Raw genomic sequence first — 24,167 nt, 5'->3', positions numbered from 1 at the left:
GGTTTGTGTTGAGGGTACTTAGACAACGATATATAATAATATATTAATTTTTATGAATACCAAAATACATAGAAAACACCCATGACTCAGGAACAAATATCTGTGTTCATCACACAAATAAATGCCCGTACCAGGATTTGAACCCGGGACCATCGACTTCATAGGCAGGGTCACTACCCACTAGGTCAGACCGGTCTAGTATATATTATAATATTACTACAGTTTTGTGACATTGAAAAAAGCCGTACGTATTCCATTAATAAATTTGCGATGAATACCTTCTAGTTGTTAACGTATCAGAAATTAGGTCTGGTATTGAAAATTTGTTACGCCTTTTTCTATTTCTTTATTCAATACTAAGCCAAGATTGTGACAGTCAAATTGCCTTAACCAAATATTAATTAGATATTTTCTCAAAAATGGACGGCAAAGTCGACTTTGCCGATAAAAAACGGTCGCGAAGTGCGTAGTGGTCAGTCATAAATTAAAAAGTCTCCATTTCGGGACAGCATGCATACAAATTCCATTATCTGTCGAGTTAACTTTTTAAAAAGTTGAAATGGCTGTATCATTGTATCAAACGAAGGCATAGGTCCATTAAACAGCCAAACAGATGATCAGTACTTATTATTATCATTTTGGTACCGCGACTATTTAGCTGTCTCTGATAATCTATTTTGGCGTATTTTTGACAGAAAAATACACTTTACCATTTTTTTATTAAACCAATGAAAATATTTTCAATTATTATTATGTTTTTCTGTGTGTATATCAAGCGAGGTTGGCGGAACCAGCTTTAGTTTTCCAATGTTCGATACTAGTGTAGAATAATTTGCAATATTACACAAACTTATCTCTAACGTTAAAATAGTTTAATAAAGAAAACTTCCATTGATTATGTGAATCCTACCTGCAAACGTCGATATCCGTTCGTTCCGCGCGAATCAATTGAGCACTTGACCTATTTCTTGACTAGTTGCGGATAGTACAGACGCCATCAGATATATCGGAGCAGCCGAGGTGCTCAAATATATCTGAACACGCGCTCTAGTGTTAGGACAATAGAAGCGTGTACAGAAATTTGTGAGCACCTTGGCTGCTTCGATATATCTATAGGCGACTGTACGCCGGCTGGCACACAAACAAGCCTTTAGTAGAATGAATGTTAAGTTAAATATTTATAGCAATTGACTTATGTAGGTTTGCTGTTATTTTTTAAAGAGTTTAATCGATTACTCAGTGCCTGTCTGAAACCGGTTTTTTTTGCCAAACTATATTTTTTCGGTTCGTTTTTGCTCTTTTTTCGACCAAAACCGAACTTATGGAACCAACGAAACTTCGGTCAGACACTGTTTCCCGATTATTTCAGACAGGAATTTTCAAAACAAATGACATTTGTTAGGAACCGATTAAGTGCCCAAATCCATCTGCGAGAAATACCGAACACGGCCGTGTTTATTCTAACAACAGTACCTACACTTTTGTTAACTTCATCTATCAATTGCTTATTGCTAATAGTTAATAGACGGGGTACCGAATGATTCTCCGATTTATTATCGATTCGCAGACAACGATTCGCCGGAAAATCGATTCTCGGGTTACCTACTTTTGTGCTAGTTACTAAATGATTATTCTACGAAAACTAAATATGCGTATCAATGCTCTGCGTACTGACTACTCATGCAAACGACTATTATACGCAATGAGATTCTGCCAATCAATCGTTACTCTGCCGAAGAACCCGGTTGCGAATCGTTGTGGGCGAAACGATAATCGGCGTATTTTTTGATTTTTTGATTCTGAGAATCAATAGGGCATCTAATGTTTTTAAATATGTTTTTTGTGTTTAAGTAAATGTTTTTTTTTTTCATGTCTGCATACTTACTTTTTTATATGTACTATGTTGTGGCGTTAAATAAATGTATTTTCTTTCTTTCTTTAATAGACGATACGCTGTCGCGGATGGTTGAAAAAATAAAATAAATACGCTCATGTACATACATACAAAATTCTCAGACGTATTTTGCCGCATTGACCTTAAACGTTATTCTATTCTAGAAAACATCACGACAGAATAAAGTGAAACTCGGCCATCAAAAATTTCATTTCGTAGCAAAACAGGGGCCATCTTCTCTTAAAGTATTTACTCGTATAAGCGCCTCGAGCAAATAGCTTTAGCTGACTCCTTGGCCATTTACCTAGCGTGGCTACGTATTCTGACTAGCTAGGCGAATGTAGGCACGTCAATCCTAGCATCAGCTAATATAAAGTGACCTATACATACTTAACAACCGTGCATCATAGCGCAAACTTTTACTGGTTCTTCTCAACCTTTGAATCGCTAGATCTTGTCAAGTGATTATAATGCTCCTCGTCGCAAATTTGCATTTGCATAGTGTTGAAACCGCTCAGCACTATTCATGAAACTATATATTCTCCTCTTTGAATACTACTAGTATACAACGTGACCTCCAATGTGGTGTAGTTCTCATGACTCTGAGGATCAAGTTGCTTGGTTAAGTTGGTGATGAGAAACAATGTTTTGTAAATGAGATAGTAAGCTTAGGTCAGTTATATTAGAGGGTACTACTCAATTGAGTAGTCGATTGGAAATGGGTGAATTCAATCTATTCATGGTTTCACGCTCCAAGTAAAACACTTGAAAATTATAGACAGGTTTTAAGTCTTCACCTCTGGGGCTGGTTAAACATTTGTGAGAGTCTAGTTTTGTGTGTAGTACCTAGCTTTTCATTTGTACTAGAGCTTCTGAAAGTCTAAATTTTCATTTGAAAACCCAAACTGTTTTATCACAGTACATAATATATGGTGCTTCTTTACCGCACTAGTGTGATAATTAGCACATTACGTAACTGTTATGTCGAAATATTAAAGGGCCTTATTTGAACTGTAAATTGTTCTACGATACATGTGCGAATAGGCAATTTGCAACTCATGTCGATTTAAAACACTCCCTGTGGACATGTTTTAAATTATCCCCACTCGCTGTAAATTTCCAATTTTTTCGCACTTGTATCGTATCTATTCCAATGTTAAGTATGGTTGTCATGCGTGGAGGAGTGGAATAATTCAGGTACTCTTTCTTTGTTATCGGTTATTTTAGTACTAGGTGTGAATACAAGCTTTTTAAATAAATTAAAATGTATGCTAACTAATCATCATCATCATCATGGCGACATTTTGTTGATCTAATCTTGGATGTAGGCCTCTTCCCTCTTCTTCCACTCCTGTCGATCTTGTGCCCGATTCATCCAGTCCCGACCTCCGTGTCATCGGATGTCGTCCATCCAGCGCTGACTAATAATGAACTGAAATTTATTATTCAAAAATTCTTGTAATTCTCTGTCAAAATTGTTTATTGATTATTATTTTTTAACAGGTGCTCCCAGAATGGCGTATGATGGACCAGTTCGTGTTGATTCTGCAAAACGTGATGCAGAGCGACGCAGTCCTCAGTGTCAACTCAATGACCCACCCTGTATACACTCCCTCGCAAATCCTTGGCACCTTCAACGCCGTAGCTTATCAGAAATGTAAGTTATAAAGTGAAATATATGTCATATACTCATATATGAACCCTTAAACCCACAGAAAACATGGAAGGTCGTGAGTTCAAACCTCCTTAGCGCACAGAACTAGCCGGAACCAGACTTTGTAGCCGCAGTTTTACTGCCATTTTTCGACACATGATTAAAACTTTTATAATGCCTTTTGACGTTGTTTTTGACCTTATTTGACGTGTTAAATTTGTTACATATCAAAAAGTCGTGCCATCTAATAGATCATAGGCCAAAGGTATAGTAGCATCGTTTCGAGCGATGGCACCACAACCTTTAGCCGATGCCTGGTAAAATGGCGCGAATTTTTCATATTTAACCTTTTGACCGCCAAAGACGTCATATGAAGCACACGGCTACAACCCAATATCAACCTTCATGCGTACCGACATGGTTCACGAGTACGCGCCGCGTGCGATAGGCGTGGCGTTCAAAAGGTTAACATATCAGTGAAAGAATGAGGATGAAAGTCAAATGGCGTTCTAAAAGCTTTAATCATGTGTCGAAAGATGGCAGTAAATTTACTGTGGCTACACAATTTTCTTTGACAATCCACCTCTATTTCGAATTCTCTTAGGTAGTAGTAATGATTCTGGCTAAGAAAAAAAGAGGGTTAAAGTTTCAGTCATATTTAAAATAGCGGTTTATCAAAAATGTTGGTAAGTGTTGACCATTCTGTATATACGTCCTAGCTCTATACGATATTTGTAATCAAAGTCTTATTGCCAGATTCAAATATTAAATAAATAAAGGTCTACTCAATCTGCTTAAGTGTAGGTACAACCAAGTGATAATATTGAACAGATAATCCGCGAATTTGTTCACGACTGATATCAATGATAAGGGTATTTATTATCATTTTTGATACTATTGATAAAAGCATCTTGTGGATAAGAAAGAATGACGTGTGAACGTAAGATAAAACAGATATTTAGTTGGGCAACCATCAAATGTATTTGAAAACTCAAGATGCTAGTATATAAAAGGATGATTCTGATGTATATTTTGAAACGCGTTTGAATTTTGAAACCGAAGCGCAAAGACAACTACATAAATGTATCTTGTCAACTGCCTTTTAATTTCAGTCAACATTAAAAATTGTTGTTTATTTGACATTGTTGTCTTTGATAACATAAAAAATATAGGCCCATCTGGTAGACAGCAAAAAAGTGACCAAATGAGTGAGTGAGGAAATGAATGTCTGTAAAAATATGTATTATGAACCCCATTTTATGCTCCTTAATTCTGAACTTATTTGGTTGCTCTCGCTTGCTTGGTTTAGCTGCAATAACAGTTTAAAAATTACCTTGATTTTTTGACCTTTTTGTGGATAAGTCTGAAACAAAAGAAGATCGAAGGCTGATATTACGCATACAGTGTTCTTAGGACCTGCCACTACTGCACCTCAAATTACAACTAAATCCCCTGCGGGGGCCAATCTTCTTAGCTTAACTTGCTAGACCCTTTTCCTAGATGGCTGCCATTTCTCGAGGTCCCCAAATGTCAAATGGTGTGGACATAAAAAAGGGGCCTTTAATTTATATACATACCAAATTTCATGACTGTTCCAGAGTTTTCGAGGTTGGTCCTAATCCGATTGTGCTATACAGAATTTGGGAATCTAGTGGTATTGACCATTCGGTTTCAGTTTTATTAGTAGAATTTAAATGCCTAGTAGTGGAGATATTGCTAAAGGGAAAGCATGAAATCCAGCAATCGAAATTCAAAAATCTGCCCCCTGTGGATATAATAAAACGAACGTACTTTAAAAGGGAATTTTGACACTCTATAATTAAATAAATAAATAAATATTATAGGACATTATTACACAAATTGACTATAAGTCCCACAGTAAGCTCAATAAGGCTTGTGTTGAGGGTACTTAGACAACGATATATATAATATATACATATACTTAAATACATAGAAAACACCCATGACTCAGGAACAAATATCCATGCTCATCACACGGATAAATGCCTTTACCAGGATTTGAACCCGGACCCATCGGCTTCGTAGACAGGGTCACTACCCACTAGGCCAGACCGGTCGTCATAATTCCTACTTCTTTTGTGATATAAGAGGCAAACCGGCAGACAAATCGCTTGATGGTAAGCGATTACCGCCGCTCATAGACACCCGCAACACCAGAGGTGTTGCAAGTACGTTGTCGGCCTTTAAGATGGGAATCCGGAAATACCGCAGGCGACGGTTCTTCTTTAAATTTATTTGATAAAATTCATAGAAAAATGAATCTAAATCGTTGGAGCCATGGAGCGCGCCATGCTTGGCATTAAACTTCAAGACCGAGTGAGGAATGTCGAGATCCGACGTAGGTGAGGTCATTACCAAGCTGAAATGGAATTGGGCAGGACATGTTGCCAGGCAGAGTGATGGCAGGTACCAAAATGTTGACAGATTGGTGGCCGCTTTCGGATGAACGAAGCGCCTGGCATCCGTGGGCTCGTTGGGTGGATGACATTCGAAAAATCGCGGTACACTTCCGGATGCGACTAGCCCAGGACCGGGATAAGTGGCGTACACGAAAAGACGCCTATGCTCAGCAGTGAGCGAATGGAGGCTAAACTGATGATGATGAAATCGTTGTCTGCAGAAAAGATTTTTCCCTAACGTTTTTGATCCATATTTTTAAGTTTTAAATAGAAACACATCCAAAGAAAAGTCAATAACGTAACATTTCGTTCCAGCGGGCTCCGTCATTCGCATGATGCAGCACTTCCTCACGCCCGAAGTGTTCCGGAGAGGGCTCGTTATCTACATACAGGCCAAGTAAGTGCTACCTTGTTACTGTTCAGTATTCTGGCCATTTTTACTCGCCGCTCTATTTTTACTACGACTTCATTTCAGGGAATAAGCATAATAAATAAAGGTGGAATTTGTATGTAAATATATATTTTTCCTTTTTTATTGTGGAACGTACCACATTACAACATAACATTGGTAACACATAGGACCGGCAATCCAAAGATGTGGGTTCGAGTCCCACGTTGACCAGAGTTGATAATTGTTGATCTTTTCATTGTGATTGACATCTGTATATAAATATAAATATTATAGGACATTATTACACAAATTGACTAAGTCCCACAGTAAGCTCAATAAGGCTTGTGTTGAGGGTACTTAGACAACGATATATATAATATATAAATATTTATAAATACTTAAATACATAGAAAATATCCATGACTCAGGAACAAATATCCATTGCTCATCACACGAATAAATGCCCTTACCAGGATTTGAACCCGGGACCATCGGCTTCATAGGCAGGGTCACTACCCACTAGGGCAGACCGGTATTTATAATTTATAGTGTGAAATTTATAGTTTTTTTTTGTTAAATGGATAGTAATAAGTATAAAATATATTATTATATTTATTACTTTGATACTGTTATGGATTTCTTAGTGTTTGACAAAAATAATTAATGTATTACCAAAATAACAATGTAGGTATTTGATGACATGATATTTCATTTATGACATTTATGATAATTTATTAGACATAACGATTTTATTGTACTTTTAATTCGAAACATATATAGATATTTTTTACTTTTACTACTTCCAATGATTTAAATGTATTTTCTGTTGTTGACATGTAATATTTTAAGAATATTAATATTATCAATAAATGAGTATGAGTATGAGTACTATCAATTTTCTCTACCATGTAAAAAAATGAATCAATCGTGACTATAGGTATATCATTTGAGGCATAAAACGTTATAGACCAAGGAAGATCTTGTGACTGATGTTAAGAATTCTACCTATTTCTACTATGTATTCCATTTATTTTATTATACCATCTAGTAAAATAATGTATTGTGTTGTTGCAAAATCTGACGTAAGAATAAAGTACTTAAAAGTCATTTCTTGTCGCAAAAAAAGAGTACATACCGCAACGGATAAGCAAACAAAAAAGACATAGAAGCACAATAGGGTATAAGTCCAATAGGATTGTGGATTTCAACTTATATTACAAAATTACTATTTCGAACATAATAATGTCTTAAATAGCTTCGCTTTTCTGCAAGCGGACGGAGTAGTTCATTTTTATTGCTAACTTAATTTACAGTTTCACTTTTAAAACCAGTTTTATCTAAATTGTTTCTTTTATATAGCGCCCATAATTATTGTAAACAAAAAAACAGATGGCTTATAAAACTCCGCTCGCAAATTAAAAGCGTTATGAGCCTAATGATCGAGAAGCGACCGAAAAAACTTTCTAACAGAAGTTCCAAACAAAATAAGCCCCTTGAAGGCTTACCGGACGACAGCGGAATGTGAATAATGACCGTTTTTAAATGCGACGCCATTTGTTTCTCGAATTCACAAGATGTTTATTCATTTGGCGAGTAATTAGCAACAAACTTAATCACCGAGTACAAGCTTGTTGCAAAGTAAAGAGACTGTGAGACATTACGCAATTATGTTGATCCATCGATGTGGATCCAATAACAATGCAGGGAGTACAAACACGGTAGATAGCACAGGTTTAGAATATACCTATAAGATTTCCTCTTTGAAATACGGGACTCTTCCCAAGTAAATCAGACGGCAGTAAAAATAGCGCCAAAGAAAATTTGAAAAAGAGATGGATTGTCAAAGCAAATTTTGTAGCTGGAGTAGATTTACTTCTATCTTTCGGCGCATGATTAAAACTTTTAGAACGCCATTTTATTTTGATCCTTATTCTTTCACCGATATGCGTTAAAATTGTTAAATATCAAAAAGTTAAAATTGTTAAATATGAAACAGTGAGCTAGCTCAATAAGTATTTATTTTCGGACCTGACATACAAAATGTTTAACTATCCCTCTAGTCGGCGCATGTAAACTTAGGTCTACCCCAAATTACATATATAATAGTATCAAGCTACCCATGTTTTTTTTTTGTAGTTCTCGTGCCGCCGCTACTCCAGCCAGCCTCTACGCCGCCATGCAGCAGGCCCTCAATGAGTCCAACCACACCATTAACTTCCAAGTGGCTACAGTCATGACTCGGTGGGAGACCCAGGGAGGTTTCCCGGTTCTGAACGTGAGGCGTACGTCACCTGAGTCTAATTCTATCTTCGTAGATCAAGTAAGTAACTAGTTATACGTTTGTTGTGGCGGTAAATATCATAAACTTCACCAAGTCTTCAATGAGTTTTGCTACACAATTCTATGCTTTAGCTATCAGTTATGATTCGTTGGGAGACTCAAAGCAGATTCCCGGTTCTGAACGTGAGGTGAACGTCACTTGAGTCCAATTCTATCTTCGTAGTTCAAGTAAGTAACTAGTTACAAGATAGTTCTGGCAGTAAATATCATAAACTACACCAATTCTCATACAACAAATATGACTCTTTGTGAGACTCAAGGCTTATTTCCGTTTCTGAACGTGAGACGTACGTCGCCTGAGGAAAATTCGTTCTTTATTTGTTACTCGTTTACCTGTTCAGATGACCTAGCTAATATAAAAATCGTACAACGCCAAAATAAAAGAAAAATTTATGGGATTAACAAAATAAAAGAAAAAATGTATTAGGCTGACAGATGCTATGAAAAGTCATGTGACTATTTCCTTATATTATTTAAGTTTCGATTGAAGTTTTCTTTCAACTATAGTCATTTTAACTAGGCCTCCAGCTGTGTCTGCTTCCAAGCTGGCTATACTGATTTGAATCAAAAACTAACAAATACTTAAACCGAATAAAATACAAAATCACGTTCGTTTATCGGTGATTTGCCAAATCAAGAGTTAAATCCCTTTTATTAATTTATCGACTAGTAGTCGAATAACAACAGAATCGTTCTGAAATGCTGAACGGTCGGCTCCCAAGATAATCCGGGCAAGCCACTTAACCAAATGGATCGTGCTAAAACACTTAAGTTGCTTTACAAAAGGTAGGTTGACTACGTGAAAACGTGAGATGGAATTTATAAAGAGCTTGAAAACAACTCCGCAAAAATGGGGTACCTGAAGTAAAGAGCTAGCATGTTTATATGCTGCTTAACTAATTTACCTACAAAGTGGTAAGACGACAATATTTAAGTATGCTTTGACGTGGTTGATACATTGGCCTTTGACCGAACCTAATCATCATGAGATGCAATATTACATTTTTCAAATACAAGTCGTTTTTTCCGTCTCCAACGGTATTACATCGCTTAATAGGAATTGCGTACTTAAGAAGAATTGTCCTTACTTTCTTCCTTTCCTTGATTATATCAGGCTACCTAGTTGGCCAACGCTAAAGTTCTCGGCCTCTATTGCGAGATCAAGTTATTACTAAAATATAAAAACATGACACAAGCAATACATATCAGCAGATTGCAGATAGAACTGCCTCATCCCCATATTTCCATCTTCAGCACTTAGATAGTTGGCGCGGTGTTTCTGGAGCGTTACGACTTTTAAAAGTTCGAAAAAAGAGCGTACTCCACGTCCACCATAAAGACCGGTAAAGGCACTTGCAACCCCTCTGGTACCGCAGGAGTCCATGAGCGACGGTAATTGCTTACCATCAGGAGGTTAGTTTGCTCGTATGCTTCCTATATGTTATATGTATCATAATAAAAATCCCCGAATTATTAAGAGATCGGCACAAGACATGTATTGATGTTCTTCTTTTATCCCAGGAACGCTACCTGACCGACCGCTCGCAGCGGTCCGCCGAGCGCTGGCACGTTCCCCTCAACTGGGTGTTGTCTACCAACATCGACTTCAACGACACCAGCCCTCAAGGCTGGTTGCCGCCGACCTTCCCTGCCACGTCCTTCGACATCCCCGGTCTGGCTGACGCTGAGTGGTTCATCGTTAATAAGCAACAAACTGGTACGTATAGTCTAATATTTCTAAGTTAAACTACAGCGAAATAATCTCTCATTTTAAGCAATCCAGTTAAGTCGAATTCTTCTAATTTAGACTGAATATACTCGAGCTACCGCTCCTACTACTACTACTACCCACTACTACTAGTTATCCTCCTCCTCCTCCTGCTACTAGTTATCGCTCGAAATTACGTCGTAAATTCAAAACGTTAATATGAGCTTGTCAATATCATAACAAGACAGGACATGACAACATTATTGAAGTGTATCTTATTTCTCATAGGTTACTATAGAGTGAACTACGATACTTCCAACTGGGAGGCTTTGACGAAAGTCCTGACCGACTCTCACGAGACTATCCACGTTCTCAACCGTGCTCAGCTCGTAGACGATGCCTTCAACCTGGCTAGGAATGGTCGCCTTGTAAGTTTTTTTTAATGTCTTTATAATTTCGGGTCCAGTACCCGCGAAGTTAACAGGCTGCTGGATCTGTAAGACCTGTAGAATTTTTATAGCTCTCAGGAATTATGTAATACTGGGACCATCAGGTGATGAACGTAAATATGTGAAAATGTTTTAGAGAGTGGGTGGTATACATAGTTGAGATGTATAAAATTTATGTGTCGTTAAACTTTTTTAGACTATTGATTATGTAAGTAACTCCAGAATATCTTCCTCATTTTGTCATGATATGGTCGTGACCATTTGAGATTGGTGTTACATACTCCAAGGTTTTCCAATCCATCTAAATACTGTTTGTTAAGATCCTTTTCAGTCAACCGTCCAGTCTAAAGATTATTGTATAAGATGAGAATCTAGTAGGGTGGTGCTTATTTCGTCGATGTCATATTTTTATTTTATCTATAAGCAGGTGCCCTGTAGAAAAATATAATTTCGACTAAAAAAAAATTATTTTAATTTTTTCTTAATTTAAATTAAAAGACCCGACCACCCGAGTGCCTAGTTAACGAAAAAGCCGTCATACATGATGGATTGATGGTGTACACCGGAAATATCAATTTACGCCAAAAGTTGTACGACCGTATGTGTTCTTGTAGTCAGTAAGTTTAAACACTCTTTAATTTGAACTTTACATAGCTAAGTAAAAGAGACAGCCAAAGATAGACCCCCCTTAAGCAATCGTTTGCGTATTTTATAAATCATATAGGTACTAATAAAAAAAACCGTATTACTTAAGTATTTGTTATTTAACAATCCTACAATAAGACAATTTAATACGACGCCTTAGGGTCTGTTTCACAATGTTCTGTCACTTCAAAAAAACTTCGAAAAAGACATATTTAGTGATTCTATTCATTATTTAAAGCGCAGAATGTTCAAACAAACTTAAAATGCTTGTGGTAATATATTAGTACTTAATTAGTAGTAGTAGTAGTTAGTTTTTTAGGGTTCCGTAGTCAACTAGGAACCCTTATAGTTTCGCCATGTCCGTCTGTCTGTCTGTCTGTCTGTCTGTCTATCCGAGGCTTTGCTCCGTGGTCGTTAGTGCTAGAAAGCTGAAATTTGGCATGGATATATAAATCAATGCCGACAAAGTCGTACAATAAAATCTATAAATTTAATTTTTTTTAGGGTACCTCCCCTACACGTAAATTGGAGGTGAAATTTTTTTTTTTGCTTCATCGTTGGAAAGGTCTTTCAAAATTAATAGGGGTCTTCAACAAACATTTTTTGATAAAGTGAATATATTCGGAGATAATCGCTCCGAAAGAAAAAAAAATGTGTCCCCCCCCCTCTAACTTTTGAACCATAGGTCCAAAAAATATGAAAAAAATCGTGGAAGTAGAGCTTAAGAAAGACATTAAATGAAAACTATAGCGGACATGATCAGTTTAGCTGTTTTTGAGTTATCGCAAAAAGTTTTCCCTTCATAGTAAAAAGACTTACTTTAACTAGGTACTGATTATGCAAATTTGCCTATTTGTTTAACTCGGGTTAAAGGTACCGTTTCATCCCTTGGTTAACAATTTACTATACTTTAAGCTCCAGTTTAGCTTATTGTGACGGAAGAGTAACTACGGAACCCTACACTGAGCGTGGCCCGACATGCTCTTGGCCGGTTTTTATTCTTATGCATGTTTCAATCACTTAATCTATTAATGTATAGTTGTAGTTAATAATGTAGTGTAAAAAGCCTCGAACTGTTTGAGTGTTGTTGCACACCTGTTATTGGTCCATAGATAATATACGTGTCCACTATATGTATTTGTTACTTTACTAGCTTTGTTTATGTACAGTCAGCATCAAAAGTAGCGAATAACGTTTCATAAGTATCTACCATTCTGTAACAGCTTAATAGAAAGTGATGTATTTAATACAGAACAACTAAAATTGTAAAATATATACTTTTGAGCACAAATTTTAGAAATTTATCTATATTTGGAAAAATTATCCGGAATATCAGATACTTTTGGGGCGTTGTTTCATCCGCTACTTTTGATGCTGACTGTACTGTTGGTGTATCTTAAAAAATAAATCAATAAATGTCCAAGTAAAGTCCTGAATAAAGTACTTGCCAAGTATCTGACAAATACAGTTATCATTTAGCTTAACTGGTAGATAAAGTAGTAAGTTTTATCTGGCACATAATTTATTTGTTAATTTAAGCATCATTTTAATATCGCAATGCAACTTTGAATTTGTCCTCCAGTTTTTCTGAACGCATAATTGGAATTCAGTTACATTTTTATAGTCTCAGTTAACGTCTGACAGTGGCTGCAGTTGCTAATGGCACGTCCATTTATTATAATAATTGGAGTGGAACAAAACAGAAATTGTGGTCTGCGATATTAACTGAAAGTTTGCCCTGAATAATAACTAGATTCAGCGCTAGGGAGTTTTTGTTATGTATTTCAGAGGTAGATGAAGTTTTAATTTTATAGTCAAGTTGATGTTGAGCTTAAGTATTGCGCAGTTGTTATTATTATTATACGGAGCCCACTGTGTCCCACTGCTAAAAGGCCTCCTCCTTCTTTTCCACTTGTCTCTGTTTAGTGCTATATCTGGCCAGCCTCAAAAAAGGAGTCCAAGTTATCCCGCCATCGCCGACGAGGTCTACCGGCTCCTTGGTTAGACTCGTGGGGCTCCTACTCAGTGGTTACCTTGGCCCACAAGTCGTCCGGCATTCGGCAGACATGACCAGCCCGGTCCCATTTCAACTTAACCGCTTTCCGAGCTACGTCTATTATTTAAGTATTAGAATAGAATAGAAGAAATTTATTCAGAAAACGCTTAAGTTTAAGTAATACATGAGACGACAGAATCAATTTATTATTAAGCGTCACTGAAAAGGTCTCCACTCAGCTTAATGTCAAGATACCACCTAAGGATCTCGACGCTGGTCTTCCGTGGAAACCTTTCCGAGAGAGCACAGCTACACGCTAAAGTACAAAATTTTATATATTTAAGTTTAGAAGTTTTTAGTAAATATCATAAGGCTATAATTATTATTCAATTAAAAGCTACATTAACAAATAAATTATTTGTTAATGTAGTAGTATAATTACACGTGATGTGAGCAGCGTGCACTAAGGCCGCTCCTATACGTTTGCATTTGTTTAACATGCACGCCGCACGCTCCGCCCCGCTGCACGCCCAACTCGAGCATCCACTCAGGCCATACACTTAGAGCGCAGCTCCACAGTTGTATAATGCCCAATTGTGCCCAATGTTTCTGTGTGTGTGTGTGTGAAAATAATAATGTATAGAAGTAGAAATTCTGTATAGGAGGTACGAACCACACTCTTCTACCTTAGAATTGGCTAAAGGGCGCCGTAAGCCCTTAAGAGATGGCATTTACTTGAGAAAAATCGAGCCATGCCACCGAGCCACGGGTGGCCTAGTGGTTTAGGCAGCTGCTGCGAATACAGAGAAACCTGGTTCGGTCCCCAACCATTGGTACTGGAGGTCTTGCTCACTTTTCATTTTATATATAGTTTATACCGAGTGTATAGAAATGACAAATATTGCGTACTCAAATCTCATTACTTGCAGTCAAGGAATTTGCTTTTCGTTGTTATGTTTACCTATTTATTATGATGTTAAATAATTAGAAATTGGAGTATGAACTTATTGACAATAACAATATACATAATGGATATATACAGATGATTACTATAACTAGTATGAACGAATTCCTAAAAAAAAATTACTTAAAGATTGTGAAGTATATATATATTTTGTTTTGAATTTCGTTTTAGAAAAAATGTTAATGAAATCTCTGCTATTCTATTTCATGCAGTCTTTCATGGATGCATGTAAGTACCTAATTTTTAGTTTAGTTCCTTGAAATTATTCAAATGATGTCATAAATATTCCAACAAAGAAGAGCTTATTAGAGAGAATTGTTAATTGATGAAAAAACACGCTGTTTCGATGCTTCACTAAAAGCTAAAAAAAGTTTGTAAACAAAATTGTGTAGTTTTTCATCCCATTTGCATTTCTAACGGAGAGAAATTAATTTACATTGTCCTAGTTTCTTAATTTGAATTCCCGCTAGAACAATGTGAGATATTCTGCATACAGGAACACAACACTATGAGTAGGGTCAAGTGTTATTTGGCTGCGGTTTTCTGTAAGGTGGAGGTATATGCTGTATTACTTAAGAAAGTCAGTATTCAAGTCTGACATATTTATATTTAGCCTGATAGAGTGTTGCTATAAGCAACTTATATAAAAGCTGATCAGTAATGTATGACCACGCGCCATATTGCGGAATTAAATTGGAACTAAATTTTTCATGCTAAACTGAACTGTCACCCAATTAATACGTACCTACATGAGAATAACAGCGCCCTCTTGACAATGATCATATATTTCTGGTCGGGCTTTAATTATGGCAATTCGCGTACGTCAAGTATAGTTAATTACATGTTAGTACCTGATGGTACAGTCACGTCTGAAAATATACGAAAAATGTGCCAAAAATATGTATACACTACCTTAATATATGGGCAATAAAGGCGAGTGTACATATTTTTGGCACATATTTCGTATCGATATTTTCAGACGTGACCGTACCGGTACGGCCAATTTCAAACGATGGAATATTACGCAATCCTTCGTCCTTTTGTTGATGTAAATGTTTTATTGTGTTCGAGATATTTTCTCTTACATCTTAGGTTAACAATTTTTTGGCATTCAGTGGTAAAATTTACAAAATCTTTTCTATTTGTTTACGTCGGTGAAATTCGGTAACTTTCAACGTCACAAACGCTTTTTATCGTGATGGGGCGAGTATAGAATGTATATGGATTATTATTGTTGGAATTTGAGCCAAGTAGTGAGTGAAAGCTATTTGCGAAAATAAATATACCTTAAAACAGTACAAGTACCTACCTAGTACAAGTTCTTTGCATATTTTACCTAAAACATGGTTACCATAAATTCTTGATAAAAGTTTTCATATACAGAGAAAGATAAGTATTTAAATGAGAGAATATTTCAAAAGCAAGCATCACATTCTGCATAAGAATTGGTAAGAATAACTCAAGAAATGATAAATGCAAAAATATTGATTGTAATCACAAAAAAGTTGTCTTAAATCAGTCAAGGAGGACGCTGAATAGACGAATAGGAATTCATGAATATAAATAAAACTTTCTTTATTCTGTCAAATATGGCGCATTCTGTTATATAAACTTATATTGTTACCGAATGCACGGTAACGGTATACAGGTCGTGTCATTCACAAAGACGCGTGCCTTGATTAGTATTGTCATATTATGAAAGGTTAGATTTGACAAATCTGTGCGTCATCGTGAATGACACGAAATATACTACCGAAAATAAATGAAATGTAGTCATATTTTCGTTTTTTTTTTGTATCGAGACAGTTTTTACCTTTTTAAGTTTTGGTGCCCTTGCAAATATAATCCAGTTTCCGCGTGAATATTTAATGACATTTACCCTTGATAAAAACGGGTAAAAATCCATAGAATTTTCAGTTTGTGTTAGCTCCATCTTAAATTAACCATGTTTCCAGGACTACCGCCACGCGTTCGAACTCTCCCTGTACCTGGAGGATGAGAAGGACTACATTCCCTGGGGATCTGTCCAGAGAGCCTGGAACTACCTAGACGTGGTGCTCAGTGGTTCTGCAGCGTACGACATTTTCCAAGTAAGTAACTATGTTTCCAAGAATACCAGTTTCGAAGAATACCGCCTCGCGTTCGAGCTCTTCTTCTACCGGAAAGATGAGAGTGACTACATTCCCCTGGGATCTATCCAGAGAGCCTTCAACTACCTGGACCGAGTGCTCAGTGGCTCAACGGCGTACATTTTCCAAGTAACTATGTTTCCAGGACTACTGCTATACGTTCGAGCTCTCCTTGTACCTGCAGGATGAGAATGACTACATTCCCTGGAGATAGAACCTGGAACTACCTGGAGGTGGTGCTCAGTGGCTCTGCGGCGTATGACATTTTCCAAGTAAGTACCCATGTATCCAGAACTACCGCTACCCGTTCGAGCTCTCCTTGTACCTGCAGGATGAGAAGGACTACATTCCCTGGGGATCTGTCCAGAGAGCCTGGAACTACCTGGACGTGGTGCTCAGTGGTTCAGCAGCGTATAAAATTTCCCAAGTAATTAAAGCCTGACCAGTAATATATGATCACGCGCCAAATTGCGGAATTTGAATGGAACTAAATTTTGCATCCTAAACTGAAATGTCACCCTATACATGAGAATAACAGCGCTCTCTGACAATGATTATACAGTGTGTCCCTAGCCATTGGACGAAGCCGAAATGTAAATATGCATTTGGGTATCTAGAACCATTGTACAAAGTATCATAACAGCCGGTGTAGCGGTTTCGAAGAAATTAACAAATTAAGTACCATTTTTTGCTTTGGAGCAGCCTGTATGTATTAGTAGCTCCTAAGGTAATATCCTCAAAGAATAGTATGGAACCTTCTTCAACCTTTTTGATTATCTTTTTTATTTATGACACTACAAAAAAAGCGCTGATGGCTTAGCGGTAAGAGCGTGCGACTTGCAATCCGGAGGTCGCGGGTTCAAACCCGGGCTCGTACCAATGAGTTTTTCGGAACTTATGTACGAAATATCATTTGATATTTACCAGTCGCTTTTCGGTGAAGGAAAACATCGTGAGGAAACCGGACTACTCCCAACCAGGCCTAGTTTACCCTCTGGGTTGGAAGGTCAGATGGCAGTCGCTTTCGTAAAAACTAGTGCCTACGCCAAATCTTAGGATTAGTTGTCAAGCGGACCCCAGGCTCCCATGAGCCGTGGCAATATGCCGGGACAACGCGAGGAAGAAGAGATTTATGACATTAATAAGTTTCTGACTTTTGAAAAATGTCATCATTATCAAATATTTCAAACAAATTGTCAAAAACACTGCCAAAGATTAACACAGTGTTCGAAAAATTTATTTTTTTATCTTTTGTTCTAATAAAAAAAAATATTAACGTCAGAGCATTCCTGAGAAGTAACCCTACGTGGTATTTCAGGGTTCGTCCAATGGCTAAGGTCACCCTGTATATTTCTGGTCGGGCTTTACCCATGTTTCCAGGACTACCCATGTTTACAGGAGTAAGCAGTAGTTAGTAAGTAAAAAAATATCAACTGATCTGACGTTTACCGTTTTCCTGTTGTACGAAAATGTTTACAACTCGAATTTCTAAACCAATCCCAGGGACTAAGTACAAAAACTCTTCTTCAATGATGATTACTTATGGCAAACCCAACATCAAATAAAATTACTTAATAATACTTAATACTTCAGTGATATTACATTTCCACAATGAAACAGATACATATGATAAGTCACGTTATTACATTACAGTCTTCAACTAACAGGCTGGTATTATTACCCCTTGACTCTGAATAAGTGCTATTCAGAGGAAAATATAGATCACTTACCCATAGTTACGGTCCAATTCGAAGAATGATATACAATAACGATAAGTTCTGGTTTAGATTTCTCATTTAGATATTGTGTGTATGTCGTATAATTTACAGAAGCAGCTCGATTCGGGCAACCAATGTCACTTTGACGTTCGAAATATCGTAGATAGATCTTATTGGGATCACAGCGGAATCAAAATAAACGTCAATTTTGACATGTCGTTTAGCTATCGATCTTTTAAAGATCTTAAACGTGTCTTAATCATTCTTCAAATCGGGGTGATAGGGACCGTGCGCGTTGGAGGGTCTGCCACCTTGTGGCCTGAATCGTAACCATAAACATGCACATGTACACGTCACGTGTTTTCTTGTGAATAGTAGGTTCTGCCATCTTGTGGGCTACATCGGAACAATAAACATCACATTTACGCCTCGCGCCAAGAATCTGACGGCTCCTGTGCTGCCGCCTACAGTTCATGCACCCTCCCTATAGACCAAAATATAAGTACCTACCAGAGTGATTTTTATTTTACTTAATAACACATTTTATACGAGTTTTCGGTCAAGTTCATAACAAGTTCATATTTGCTCGGAAAAAAAGAGAATGTGTGTTTTTGTTTATTAGAAATATTTTTAGACAACTCGTGGATACATCGCTTACTTCTGTAGAGTAGTAGCGCTTAGGGTTCGTTATTTATATTAGAAATGTATGTTTGTATATAAGTTTATTGCACGTAAACAAGTTTACACTAAAAAAGACAAACCAGGGAACGGGAACAATGTTACTGTTGTGGCATAACTGCTGCGTCGTTGGCGTAGGAAATGTCTCTGGTAATTTCCTTTACATATTTTTTATTGACATTGACAGAAATGCTGCTGCATTTGGTCATCCAAATGTCACCTTTACTATGTGTAGTAACAACAAGTTTCCGTAAACGATTCCAAATACGGAGTGCAATTAAAGAAGTCTGTGGGGAAAAGGTATGGAAGATCGAAATGAATAGGCATGGATTTGACCTTTTCAATACGTGAGCACCGTATTGAATGTATTGTGAGAAATATGAGGCAGGAAATATGGCTCTTATAATTCGGGTATATTTAATATTAAATGAGGGTACTCAGATATGGGTTGCATTTAAATATATCCCTTATTATAGTAAAGTACATAATAATATAGATATAAGACCATTGAAAAAGCCAGAGGTATTCGGGATGGTTTTAGAGACTTCAGTCGTTACATCTTCGATCACTGATCATTTTTCTGGCTATAATTTCAAATATGATTTGTGTAAACTTTACCATCGACACTGAAATAATGCTTAGATACAAAAAAACCGGACAAGTGTGAGTCGAACTCGCCTTTTTAGTACTTGTTGTTATAGCGGCAACAGAAATACAATATCTGTGAAAATTTCAACTGTCTAACTATGAGATACAGCCTGGTGACAGACGGACGGAGAGTAAAGTCATAGTAATAGGGTCCCGTTTTACCCTTTGGGTAAGGAACCCTAAACATATTCACTTTCAAGCAAAGCTGGGAGAGAGCACTAGTATTTGGGAAACTTGTCTATTAGAAAGAGAAACAAAGAAAAAGCATTTATTAGCACAAAAACATAACCTTAAAACTAGCTAAAAATAATTACACAAAATTGAGAGTTGCGCTAAATGGTCCTCACTCTCACCCTCACTCCTCATTGGTGTCACGGTATGAGCCACATGGCACACTCCGCGATGCTGATGTTCGGTAAGGCCCAGTAGATGAACTAGATGGCACTCAGTAAATGGACTATGTGGACACAATGTACAAAAGTAATTGAGTTTATTGATATGGAAACTTTGACGTGCCATTAAATTTAGCCCATATAAATTGGATGTCTGGTAGTTAACAAATAATGTTTATATTGTACTCTGTGATATTTATGTATCTTCCAACTAGTCATACCGTCTGTGGAAAATACTTACCAAACCTTATCTTTCTAGGAATACGTCTTGAAGCTCACGGCGCCCATGTACGAGGAATTGGGCTTCAACGCTTTATCTACCGAGGAACATGTGACCGCCTACCACAGGACCATCATGTTGGACTTCAACTGCCGCTACGGCAACCAAGACTGTCTTGATAGGGCGTCGGAGCTGCTACAGCAGTTCAGAGATAATCCTTGTAAGTTCTATATTAACGCAATTTTATTTATTACCTTTGTCTATTTTCATTACGATTTTATTTTGCATTTGTTTCTTCTTCTACATTTAAATAACCATTATCCTAAACTCCTATATCCCATTATTATTCACTTATTTTTTGTTACCTATATTTACTAGTCTATCATTTTCTTCCTCGCCAGAGTCATAATATCAGCCAAAAGATAAATGAACATTTCTGCCTGTTTTGTTGAATAAGGAATTATTAAATGATCTTAATACTATCTTTATTATACTGACTTTCTACGGGGTTCAAATTCGAAGAATCCCTGGATATTAGCTCCATAGAGTGTCGAGTATCTTTAATTGAACGCCAGTTCTGCGCTGAATGCGCAAGGGAAGTACCATGACCTTAACCCTCCTCAATTATCCACAGAAACTGTTGTAAATTGCCCTCATCTAAAGCTTCCCCACAACAAGACCATCATATCGAAATATTAGAATAGATTATGCTTAAAAATAACATCTCTCTTCCTAGCTCAACGCCTCAACCCTGACATCCAGACAACGGTCTACTGCGCCGGTCTTCGCGGAGGAGACGAAGATAATTTTAACTTCTTGTGGCAGCTGTTTGAAGCCAGCACAGATTCCAGCGAACAATCCATCCTGCTGAACGCTATGGGTTGTACCGGCAATGAGATAATTAGGCAAAAGTGAGTAAAAGACGAATACCGAAGTTTATTAGGATCGTCCATTGACCATAACTGTCAGAAAGGAACCTTAGCTAAGAATTTCAAGATCAAATTTATGTTTTTACTATAATGAGCTATTTTGCTTTTTTCTCCATAATTTTGATCTTTGTAATATAAAAATTCGAATCCTATTTGATGGTAACTATGCAAATGTTTCATCTCCTCTATTAGCACCATCATCATCATTTAAGAGCATGGCTCTTGTTGGTGGAATAGGCCCCAGTTTTCGCAGTCCTTGGCCAAGTTCCTGTAAGCCACGACATTTGCTTTGCATTAAATAAAATAAATTAAAATAACCATTTATTTCAACCTCATTTTAAAATATTACATTCTTATAGGTTTAAAAATTTGAAATGACAATTTCATATTATTATTGACATCGGTGGACTTGGCTACCGACACAGGCCTCCCCTAAGACCTTCCAATCCTCTCTGTTGGTTGCTCTTTTTGACCATTTCTGGCCTGGTTCTCTTAACATGTGTCCAGTCCATTACCATTTAAGTTTATTTGTTACATAGTATCCATTAATTTTGTGTTTTTTTCTTATGCTGCTTAGTCTTATGTTGTCTTTCTTTTTGACGTTGAGGATACTTCTCTCTGTATTGTATTGGTATATTTCTAGGGATTTCCTATTATTTTGTGTTAAAGCCCATGTTTTTCATTAGCACCACATTTATTATTTATTGAATTTGAACGGTGTACGAGTAAACTATCAAAAGACTTAGGTGGTCCAATGTGAAGGATGCGAATTGGCACATCGCTCTGGTGTGTGAGCATGGACATCACAATATATAGTTTATCAATATATAGTTTATATTCATATATAGTCTCAGTTACAAATTCATTTACTTTAAAAGACACTGCACCTACTTTATCTTTCTGGTTTAACCCATTGGTTGACTGGTAGAGAATGCCTTAAGGCATTAAGTCCGCCATTTGTACCTTCATGTATTGTGCAATAAGGATTATATACGCACATACGTTAATATATCGGCGTGTCGTGCTAATTTCAATGTGATAGGCGGCTTAGTGCAATCGGCCCTTAGCGTTACAATCATAGGTAATAACGTAAAATTCTGACGCACTATGATTCACTGGAGCAACTCACGATGATTGTACACTTCCGCAGTTATCTGAACCAAGTGATCGATGACGAATCGCCCGTGCGAGAGCAGGACAAGCATACGATTGTTGTGTCCGTTATCAACTCGAGTCCTCAGGGTATGGAGGCAGCGTTGGAGTTCGTCATTGAAAACTGGCCTGAAATTCAGCCCAGGTTAGTATGAAAAATAATAATAAATGCTTCAACCTTTTTACACAAGTAAACTTTTTATATCACATCAGCAAGTTCCATTTTATCCACAAGAGTAGCAAAGTGCAATTTTGGGTTTATTCAAATGTAAGATTGACATATGATTAATTAAATATAAATTAGTGTTCATTTGGATTTGATTTGTATAAGATTACCTTTTGTAAAAAAATTAGGTTTCACTCAGCAGAAAAGTATGCTTAACCCTCGTTCCTTGAAACTCTTGCACCGCTTAGGTTTCCACTTTACGAACCGCTCACTGCACTTGCGGTTCAATGTTGGAATCCTTTGCTTGCTCGTATATCAATATTAGCAAGACAAGTTCAACAACAACTTTGCTCCCTTGTGCAACAAGTAACTATTAAGCTAGAAATAATAGCTAGAGAGTCAGTAAATAAATGTTTTCTTATTTTGACAATTACAGCTTAGTGCTTTTCAAAAATTTTGGATAAAATCTGGCCTGGCTGGATACATTGCTTATTTTTTCTTTAACACTTTTTGCGACAGCTCTTTTAATCAAAACATAGAAGATTGAAAAAAAAACTTACTTTTGTTTTCGTATCCTTTTTCATACAGAGTGCAAGGCTTAACCGGAACGACCAACATCCTCAATGCTTTTGCCAGTCGGCTCACAACACAGGCGCATTTGGACAAGGTACGTTTCATGGGTTGATGACATTTCCCCAAGTGTATCGAGCATTCATGATGTTAAATACAGAGTGAAATTGTAAAAAAAAAACGAGATTTCGGGGTTGGCCCCATATTAAAAGTTATTCAGTGTGACACACATATTCACCCCTTAGCGTATGATATATGGTAAACAAAAATTTCACCCTGTTTACATACATGTCCAATTTTCATACACTTGAAACATTACAGAGAATTCGACGTATCTACAGGGTTATAGATTCAGATACTCCACATTCGTTGTAATTTTTTATGATATTTCATCTCTCAAACAATAGGGAAATAGCTATCAATAATTTATGCCCATGTGCCAAAGATGTAACGAAGTAGCAACGATTTTACCTCTCAAAAATATTTTTTACTTCCTTTCTACTTCCCTAAATCTGGAGAAACTCTCTTGTGCCCAATTCAAAGTCATCTCGTTAGATCGTTATTATGACCATCAGTGTCTATGGATTTCAAGGATTTTCACGACCGGTCCTACAAACTTGTCGGTCCAAGGATTCCCTAATTTTTTAACCAGGTCGTCAGTTTACATCGTGGGAGACTTATCGGTCTGTCTTGTATAAAGAAGTAACTAATAACCAACTAACTAATCCCTACTTTTATCTAGATCAACGAGCTGGTCAGCCGTCACCAAGCCATCTTAACAGCCGGAGAGCAGGCTTCCATCGGCGCCATCAGGGAGAATGTCGCTGCCTCCATCTCCTGGTCTACTGACAACTACGCCCGGGTCAACTCTTGGCTCAGTCTGACTTTCAGGAACAGTGCAACTGGCATCACTTCTAGTTTCTTAGTCCTGTTCTCTGTTGTTGTTGCTGTATTTAATTATTAAAGGAAATAAATAAAGATAAGGAACCAAATAACAAACTAGTTATACTTAAGCATCACATGTGATCCTACTAATTACGTTCCGAGAACTTTCAGAATAAAGATGTTTTTTTAAGAAAACCTTAAAATAATCAATAGTTTTAC

The 24,167-nt window shown here is 37.0% G+C and overlaps 1 protein-coding gene across 1 annotated transcript in view; it reads left to right on the top strand.

Annotated features, from left to right (window-relative positions):
* LOC133520371 (aminopeptidase N-like) overlaps positions 1 to 24,154 on the top strand; it is a 31,055-nt gene extending 6,901 nt beyond the window's left edge. Inside the window, exons 5-15 of the mRNA XM_061854751.1 lie at positions 3,398 to 3,551; positions 6,284 to 6,365; positions 8,496 to 8,679; positions 10,221 to 10,416; positions 10,696 to 10,835; positions 16,417 to 16,551; positions 20,286 to 20,466; positions 20,983 to 21,157; positions 22,326 to 22,472; positions 23,082 to 23,160; positions 23,806 to 24,154. Coding sequence (XP_061710735.1) covers positions 3,398 to 3,551; positions 6,284 to 6,365; positions 8,496 to 8,679; positions 10,221 to 10,416; positions 10,696 to 10,835; positions 16,417 to 16,551; positions 20,286 to 20,466; positions 20,983 to 21,157; positions 22,326 to 22,472; positions 23,082 to 23,160; positions 23,806 to 24,027 — 1,695 coding nt within the window. The 3' untranslated portion in view covers positions 24,028 to 24,154. The remainder of the gene's footprint in view (positions 1 to 3,397; positions 3,552 to 6,283; positions 6,366 to 8,495; positions 8,680 to 10,220; positions 10,417 to 10,695; positions 10,836 to 16,416; positions 16,552 to 20,285; positions 20,467 to 20,982; positions 21,158 to 22,325; positions 22,473 to 23,081; positions 23,161 to 23,805) is intronic.
* The last annotated feature ends 13 nt before the right edge of the window (positions 24,155 to 24,167 follow it).

This window comes from Cydia pomonella, chromosome 8, assembly GCF_033807575.1.
Source record: "Cydia pomonella isolate Wapato2018A chromosome 8, ilCydPomo1, whole genome shotgun sequence".
NCBI lineage: Eukaryota > Metazoa > Arthropoda > Insecta > Lepidoptera > Tortricidae > Cydia > Cydia pomonella.
Note: the sequence above shows the minus strand (reverse complement) of the source record. Positions and strands in the feature narration are given on the sequence as shown.